Source organism: Patiria miniata, unplaced genomic scaffold, assembly GCF_015706575.1.
Source record: "Patiria miniata isolate m_02_andy unplaced genomic scaffold, ASM1570657v1 HiC_scaffold_2, whole genome shotgun sequence".
In the NCBI taxonomy this organism is placed as follows: Eukaryota; Metazoa; Echinodermata; class Asteroidea; order Valvatida; family Asterinidae; genus Patiria; species Patiria miniata.
Genome location: NW_024037058.1, coordinates 7,297,627 through 7,306,939, shown reverse-complemented (window position 1 = coordinate 7,306,939; position 9,313 = coordinate 7,297,627). Strand labels below are relative to the sequence as shown.

The 9,313-nt window shown below is 40.6% G+C and overlaps 1 protein-coding gene across 1 annotated transcript; it reads left to right on the top strand.

Moving 5' to 3' along the window:
* Positions 1-2,443: 2,443 nt before the first annotated feature.
* LOC119726817 lies at positions 2,444-5,567 on the top strand. The gene is made up of 3 exons (XM_038198677.1): positions 2,444-3,513; positions 4,359-4,474; positions 5,053-5,567. The coding sequence occupies exons 1-3, from the start codon at positions 3,018-3,020 to the stop codon at positions 5,281-5,283; spliced, it is 843 nt and encodes a 280-aa protein (XP_038054605.1). The 5' UTR covers positions 2,444-3,017; the 3' UTR covers positions 5,284-5,567.
* The last annotated feature ends 3,746 nt before the right edge of the window (positions 5,568-9,313 follow it).

Below are 9,313 nucleotides of genomic sequence, written 5' to 3'. Positions count from 1 at the left end.
CGGCATTTTTCTTAAAAGGGTGGGAAAAGGAATAAGGCCTACAAAATAATCAAATTAAATAATGATTATGCACAGACGTTAAGCCCTACCGTGGTTGGTCTGGGAAGAAGAATAGCGTTGCGTATACAGGGTGAGTCGAAAACGAAACCCAAATGTCGGGACCATTGTTTTAGTGGAGTTCTGCATGTGGCCCTTTCAAAATCTAGGATACGAAAGACCAATATATAGGCTTTCTTTTAGTACAAGAATCATTCAATTCAATCATGTACTTTTCAAGTTACGGAATTTTAAACACAACCACCGTTTTAAAGCTCTGTCCACGGATCACATAGGGATGTGTGTGAATTGTTTTCGTTCTGCTGAAAGATCACATACCATTTTTGTGATCCGTGGACAGAACTTTAAAAGGGTGGTTGCGTTTAAAATTCCGTAACTTAAAAAGTACATAAGTGATTTTACTGATTCTTGTACTAAAAGAACGCTTATGAATTGGGTTTTCATATCCTAGATTTTCAAAGTGCTACATGCGGAACTTCACTAAACAATAGTCCCGATATTTGGGTTTCGCTTTTTTTGTAACTTTTTTTTTAAATTATAAATCGGGCATTGAAACTGGGTCAAGCTCGGTTTGCCATCGACGAACTGACACGCGAATGTTCACATGAAAATTATGCAGAAATTCTCTCCCCCCCCCCCAACAGAGTTTAGTATATCCACTGGGCTGAAACTGCTTGAAGTAAAGTTTTCGTCAAATTTTGAGTAGCGTTGCTGAAATTGAGTAAAATCCAAACGAAACGAAAAGGGCATCGGAATAATAGATTCGTTGAATTTATTGAGATTTCCAAAATCACGGTTTTATCTCCAGCTTTGCCGTCATCGACTTTCTTAGCAGAACATAGGCCTTGCACAGAGAGCATGCACAGAACGCCCTCACGGCGGACACACAGGCGCGGTTCTAGAACCAATATTGGGGGGGGGGCTAGCAGGGTGGATCCAGAATTTCTTTCAGGGAGGCGTGCTGAAATGTAGACCGGTTATTTTTTCCAGACACTTAGGCCTCCGAAAATCAAGAGGTGGGGGGGGGGGGGGGGGGGGGGAGGCCTCATGCCATATTTTCAATGGGGAGCGCCAATAAAATCCTAAAATCATTGACACTATATTAACTAATGCACCCTTGTCACGACTATTTTTTTTAGGGAGACCGTTTGCATGTACATCACAATCCTTCTTTTTGCTATTAAATGCAATTTTTTTTTTCCAGAATTTATTTTTGGGGGGGGGGACAAAATTGGGGGGGGGGGCTAAAGCCCCCCCCCCCCAGCCCCCCCCCCCCCCCCCCCCCCCCCCCCCCCCCGTAGAACCGCGCCTGCGGACACAGGTCCTGGTTCCTGTTTTATACTCCTGCTGTCATTAGGATGGGGCGCTCGGTGCAAACTCTCTATATGCTTTTCTGAAGCCGCAGTTTAAGATGAGGCCGTGGTTTGGGGAAGAACTGTTTCCTAGAACTTGTGTCAGTTACAGTGTGGCGTTCGGTCTAGTCTGGTTCCCAGACCAAAAGATTCTGACTATTCCTAATGAATCTTAGGTCCGGTAGCCTCCGGTAATACAATGTATTACAATTTACGTCACGTGACTAAAACGGGAGGAATTCCTCCTTTTTCCGAAAATTTCCGAAGTTTGCCGAAGTCGTTTCGTCGACAATCGGATAGCGCCCGAGTATTTCCAAGCATATAATATAGGTTTAATTAACTGCTAATTGCTTATTAATTTGATTTTAAATGAGTTGATAATTAATATTCATTGTTTGAAATTTGAAACAATTTCAGTGTTTGAAAACTTGAAATTCCACGACGATTTTGAGCATCAAATATACTCGGATCGTACGGGCGAACTTTTTGCTGCGTCATGCACAATTTTGAATTTGACGACCGTTACCGAGATTTTCTAAAACTCGGTCTTCATTCGGCTCCGCCTGCTAACAGTGCTATTTGGTTCCCTAATTTTGAAGATTCCAGATCAACATTAGTCAATGTTAATAATAATATAATCTTACAAAAACATCAAACTGTATTATCACAACTGTATGATATTACGAAGCAAGTGATTTATTTAAAAATTTGATCAGAACATTAAAAGCTACAAGTGATAAAGCGAAATCGGAAACGAAGCCTTGCTTTGGAAAAGGGCTATTAATGTCGTCAGGTTTATTTTTAGCCACGGAGGCTGCCTGACCTACAATTTAAGACGTGAGCGTCGGGAATAATTGTCAGGTCTGGGAACCAGACTAGCATTCGGTCGTACATGTACAATACGTGTCGCACCGTGACAGGTGTCCTTTGTACACCTATAATGTCACAGGCACGGTGCGCATAAACATTATAAATACGGCCATTCTTCTACGTGTTGGCCCACGCGCGCAGAGCTTTCCGTATCTCCACAAAAAGTCAACAAAAAGTCCATTGTGTTTGCATTGGCGTGTGATTCACTGACCCGTTTGCTATTTTGACAACCGTCATTTTAAGCTCCCGAGTATCCCCAATTTATAAAGAAAGAAAACCATGGCTGGGTTTGGACCTTGAGAGAGCATATCTGACCTTTTCCAGACGTATTTATTCTTTTGTGTAAAAGTGGAAGTTGGTGTGAAATGGAATGTATCTTGCTGCTAAACACGGAAATCTTCGACTTTCATTTTTCATTGTTCACCCACTCTGTCGGAAATACCAAATGCGTCTTACAAAAGTTTAAAACAACCGTACGCTCAATTGAAGATATAAAAAAAGTATTCACACAAAATATCCAAGGTCCACTTACATCCGGCGGACAAGCTCACCTCCTAAAGGTCACAAAAAAGTTTGCTCTTTTTGAAGTTTTTAAAGTTGCGCAACTACACAATTCAAATCTGTGTTTGGAACTCATGAAACTAAATGGAACTAGAACTAAATGGAAACTTTGGTTGATTAATTGAACAGAATTCTACAGATGTAGGCCCACACACTGAGAAGACCTGAAATTTCGTAATGTCGGGCAAGGTGTATAAAAATCTGCTAGTTTTCTGGGATCTGGGCATTTTCAGAGGAGAGGGCCTCCTGTGCACATTGGCGAACCTCAGTGTTACGTATAAACACGTATACCTACACCAGTATCGTTTGGCTTTCGACTCTTTAGTCAAAATGGCAATTTCCAGCGTGAAAGTTACTTGGACTGCCTTGGTGGCAGTAGTATTGTTGTCCAGCGGCGGCCTGTGTTTTCCATCTTTGCAGTTACCGTCCGAGGAGCCCGCTTTCGCCACGAAGACCCCGCAAATCGACACAGCCAAGCTCCATCTTATATCGGCATGGGGCGCGGACATCTTGCCTTCTCATTCGGTCCGCGCACGCGCACCGTACGGCAACTCGTCCTTCCCAACGCGTCTGCGCAGACAGGCTGCTAGCTGTAAACTTTACAACAGAGAACATAACAGAGTTCTCGCTCTGTCGGAGTCCGTCACGACCCTGCCCTACGGAACTCAAGATGGTGAGTAACTTTTAGTGACATAGACGCGTATGGCCGAGTCCGAGGTTGAAAGAAGTAGCTCCTGGGCATATTCTTGAGCAAATGAATGCGCGTGCGCAGTAACAATGTCACTTTGGGGGAACAGCAGTAGGAATATCACGTTTATTTGAGCGCTGCAATTTCTAAACTTTGATTCAACAAACATATCAGACTGTAAAAATGGTAACCTTGGACCGATGTTGTGCTTATACTAAATATCTCAAAATGCTTCACATGCACAATTATTACCCCTGTTCATCACGAGTTCATTTTTGCAACAGCTCGAGATCTTCAGGGCGTATTCTGGTCTCTACCTTCAAAGGTACCCATTTATCCTCCTGGGCGGAGAGAAGCAATTGTAGTAAAGTGTCTTGCCCAAGAACACAAGCATCGCAGTATTCCCCGTCAAGATTCGAACCTACGTACCACGGCACGTCGGTAGAGATCGAACACTGTAACTATTGGACCACTACAATGATCTGGTTTCCAAAAAACTATAGCGTCGTTCTAATAGCCAATTCTGGTAGACCATCTCTACACAGATTTCAGCTAAAAATTGTAAGAAGCTGCTCACAAAAACACCTCACTGATGATCATTATAACCGATGGTGACGCTGCAGCCGTTTCTCAACGGAAGCGGTCAAAGGTGAAATCTGCATTGAAATCCATTAAGTTTAAGAGGTAACAAAAAGGCGACTTGGCTGAACTAAACTCAATAAAGACTTGTCTTTTACTCTTTATGCAAATGTTGTGCTTATGTTACGTTGCAAATTAAATTTTCAGAATTCAAATTTGCATAAAATGTATATTATGATTGTGTTTTACAGAGGCGTCCAGGGTTGACGTGACCAACGTCGGCAGGCTGGGACTCGTCCGCATACGATTTGGTGCAGGCCCATATCTGGCAACTAATGACCGGGGAAGAATGAATTTATCAGATACAGTAAGTGCCGATTACTCCCACCCCAAACCCCCAACAAGGTTCGCTTCTAAACTTGGTACTTGGTTGGTTCTTCTCCAAGGACTCCGCAGGGGAGTTTAAACAGGAGGCCAGAAACACCGGGGCAAACCTCTTCTCTGAGCGATATTGTTAAGTCTCCACATCTGAAGTCCGAAGGACAATTGGGGGGGGGGGACAGGGAACCAGTCTATAACGATGCCGAACGCGCTCGTGCGAACAAGACATTATAATTATTCGCCGCCTACAAAGGCTGCGGTCGTACTGTTTAGTCGACAGAGTTTTATGCAGAATAATATACCTATTAATCGACGAATAAGTAACAGCCATTACCAAACCCAAATAAAAAGCCTTCCTCTTCAGACCTGGTATTTCAATAAGAGTAAACTAATGGCCAAAAGAAAATGGAAAAAAGGCGGCCACTTTTCTTTATAACTATTTATTTCGTTTATAAAAGAAAGCCGTACATCATAATTATACTTACAACTTTAAACACAAGTTTAGTTACAACATTTAAAAAAAGAATTCTTTCTAAATTTGCACTTTTTACTTCCCCAAAACAGCCTTCTCCGGTCTTCAATCTGCAAGACCGCACGCTCTGGTGCGAGAAGACAACAGTTAGTAACGTGGAATCAAGGTTCAGTCCATTCATTCACTGCAGCGACACGGACAGTTGCGACAGTTGCGACCGATGCTTAGCAGTGACGGAAGACACGAGCACCAGCAGCGGGTACAGAGTCGGATTCTCAAGTTGCACTAGACGGCGCACTGAGTTCCTGAATCAATGTAACTAGAACTAGCCCTTACTTTTCCAGTTTTAAAGTGGCATTACGGCCTGAAATGCGCCCAAAGTGGGCTTGAAAACGCGAAAACGTGAAATAAAAAGAGCATTTAAAGTAGATTCATAAACACCAGTTTGCCCATTCCTATTGGTGACTACCAGTGAATTAGAATGTCATAGTCCTTAATTAAAAATACACATGCACAGCTGCGTCGTGCGCCACAGAATATAGAAAAAGTAATAGAAAGAGTAATTAAAGTAGATTCATAAACACCAGTTTACCCATTCCTATTGGTCAAGACCCGTCACGTGGCCGGTCTTAAACGGTTGACAAAGACCGGCTGGCTGGTCTTAAACACTTTTCCAGTGTCGCATGAAATTTGGACTCCTATGGAAATCCGATGTCGTTTACCGTTTTATTGGTTGAACGTTCACAATCTTCAGGTAGGCTTGCGTAATACTACCAGTGAATTAGAATGTCATAGTCCTTAATTAAAAATACACATGCACAGCTGCGTCGGGCGCCACATCGCGCAGTTCGCGCGACGCGCGCGCCAATCTCCATATAAGGAGTTGAGTTGTATACGACACTCGCGAGACTGGACATACAATATAAGCTAAGGAGGTGTAAAGAAAAACATGAGGTAAAATGGTTGAACAACATTTTGAAATTTATAATTTTTGACTTGCTATCAGTACTTTTGGACAGGAAAGTGTTTGATTATTGACCGAAAAGGTATTTATGATTGGAAATAAATATGTACTTGGCCGATATCAGACACTCCAACCGGTCTAAACAAATTGTTTAAACCGGCCAAGCACACATTTTTTCCCTGAACATAAACGTCAACACAAACGTCAACACAATCCAAAACTGGGAGAGAACGAATCTCGGGAGTCAAAATTTTGTCTCCGACAAAATCGAGATGTTGAGTGTTTGTTGTGCATGTGATACAGCTGTGTGCATTATGTACCAGCTATTGAATAGACACGACTTGATGTACGTATAGGTATGCCACTAAAATGTATGTCTGTCGGTAAGCAACCGTGTGTTTTATTTTCGTCTTTTCTCGGGAACGGTAAGACATTAGGTTTGTTTCCTTTCAATCAGACCTTTGAAATGCCATTAGTAACTAATCCAAACATGAAATTTTCGGGAATTTCAGGCCGGGTAGGCTAATCCCCTTAAGTAGGTATTTAAATTGTCAAGTTTCTTTCTGATGGTTCATGTAAATTCCAATGATCTCTCGTAAGAAGCACAGTTTGGAAACTGTACAGTACCGTAAGCCTGACAGGTATCTGCAGACTCGAGTTTTATAATTGTATTATTTATTTTTGTTTTAAAAGTTGCACAAAGAAATTGACGGGAGCGGGGTTTGAACCTGCGACCTCCGGATCGTTGCAATCGTTACTTTTAGGACACCTATACCTTTTCCTTTCGTTCAATTTGAAACTTCTTGCAGAATGTGTACGATTTCAAAATTAGGGTTTGCGGCCTTGAGAAACTTCATGCTGTACTTTGTCACTGGATTTTCATCATTTTTGCAACTGACATGGGGAGAAAATGTAAAATTCTTACTAGTTTTGGCAGTGTTCGGCACTGTCGCCATCTCAGGGTGTTTTCTGGTTGTCGTGTTCGACTTTTCACCCCGCACTTTTTCCCTCATTATTTAAAGCCCTGTCCTCTTTCCAAAAACTAAACCTGCTGATATTCAGAAGGTGTCATGGTGTACCTGCTGTTCTGATGCCTCAGGAAATATCAGAATGTCATTCAGTCAGTTGGCGATTTTAGTAATGTTATATAGGAATGGGGTCTTAAAGATAACGATAAACATTTTGTCAATGTCTTTGTTCAAGTATTCATTTAAAAATGACTGTAAACAGGGTGTCCCAAAAAAATGCTCCACTCTCTTTTTTTCCAAAATTCAAGAAAACCAGAATGCATAAATTTTCTTATCATGCATGGTAAGAATGCTATGTGTCTTGGTTGTTATCTACCAAAAAATCAGATCATACTATCAATCCACTGGGGACAGAAATGCTTAAATATGAACTCGCCTCCATTTGCTAACTACGCTGGGGACTCAAATCACCAATTTAAAAAATACCTATTTGTAAATCAACCACAGGTAATAATAATTGTTCACCTGTGGCTGGGTGCTACAATTCAGTTTGGGGTTCCCTCAAATCAGGTGACAAAAGGTTCTGGTCTGAAAAGAACCAGTCAAGCAAATCGGCACTGCCCACACATAGGTAAACAATTGTAACGTGTATTTGATTTACAAATAGGTATTTTTAGTCAAAGTCCAATAAATGAACAATGCCATGGTTGGTTGGTTTTCTCTTGTTTGCTTGACAACAACTGATGACTGGTCTTCCATAATAGAAACCAAGTAGAATTTTTGAAAAGCACACTTGACACAAATTGACATTTTAAAATTGGTGATTTGAGTCCCCAGCGCAGTTGGCAAATGGAGGCGAGTTCATATTTAGGCATTTCTGTCCCTAGTGGATTGACAGTATGATCCGATTTTTTGGTAGATAACAACCAAGACACATAGCATTCTTACCATGTATAATAAGAAAATTTATGCCTTCTGGTTTTCTTGAATTTTGGGAAAAAAAGAGAGTGGAGCATTTTTTTGGGACACCCTGTAAAGTACAAAATTCGCAATTTATTACTCCAAACGCGAGAGTTTAATGTCTGGTGACACAGGGATGGCAAAAAATATATAAGATTTCCCGTAGAATTTTCGCAAATTGTTCATTCTCTCAGAAAATTTTGCATTCCATTCGTAGTAAAATTCGTAGTTAGCTAATGCGATTTCGTTACAATGTTTTCAAATAGGACTTTTGCGTAGTGGCCAAAAACGTTCGTGTAAGTAGGGCCTAAATATATTTTTTTAAATTTCGCATACGAATTAGGGAGGCGAATGTGATAAAACGAGTATTTCTTTTCAAAGCACGTAGAGGACAATTTCATTAAGCGTTATTTTGGCTGTCGTTCATGAACATCAATCGTTATGGCTATCAGAAAATTATTTTCACCCAAAAATCGCCATCACTATTTCAGAAAAAAAAAGAGTTGACTTGTGCCTCATTTTCAAATCACAAAATCTGACAGTAAAAATAACGTTTCAGTCTTGATTTCAATGATAAAATCTCATTTGTGTTTGAATGCTTGTGTGTGTAATCTGTAATTCTCACTCGGCTCAATAGCTTCCAATGGCGTTTCATGGACAGCTATAAATACGGGTTCTTATAGTAAACATGCTTAACTTTGGCATTGGTCAATTTCAGTAATTTTTTGTTTTTGTGCTTCAGATGAGTGGAATAACACGCATGTTTTAAGATATTCTTCATTGGTGTATCAATATCATTACTTTTTGAGAAAAAAAATCTTTAATCCGGGTACCTTTCTTTACAGTGACTTACCCTGTATTATTGTCCAGTCAATAAAGTAGGCCTTTTAATACGAAAACTTGGACGGAGTGTGCTGGGTGGTTTATTTTGTTTGTTTGTGTGTTTTTCTGTGTATGTTGGTTGTTTGTTTCTTTGTCTGTTTATTGCTTGTTTTTGTTTTGTTTTGTTTTTTGTGTTTTGTTTTAAGAGAATGACCCGTGTAGTAGAATGTCCCCAATGTAACTACACTTAAACTGTATAAGAGTAAGACTAAGCACAACTTCTAAGAAAATGTGACCATTGCGCATTTTTCCAGCACACGAAGTCAAGTTAACAACCCTTTAGTGGAAACGGGAATTAGTTTTAATGCCGAGTATTTCCACACGTTATTCCAATCGACAGGCAGTCTCGTAAACTTAAAGGTTTACTGTGCGTGTGGTTTTTTTTTTTGAGTACAACCCCAAAATGGATTCGTTTGTTTTGGCGATTAAGTTTTCAACTTTTGAACGGGGCATCACCCCCCTCCCTCCATCACAAAAAAAAGGTACTGAAGAAATAAATCCATGTTTTTTTTAAGAGCATGAGCACAGTACGTGTTGAAAATGACTGATCGCCAACACAGATGTGTTCTTGGAAAGTCT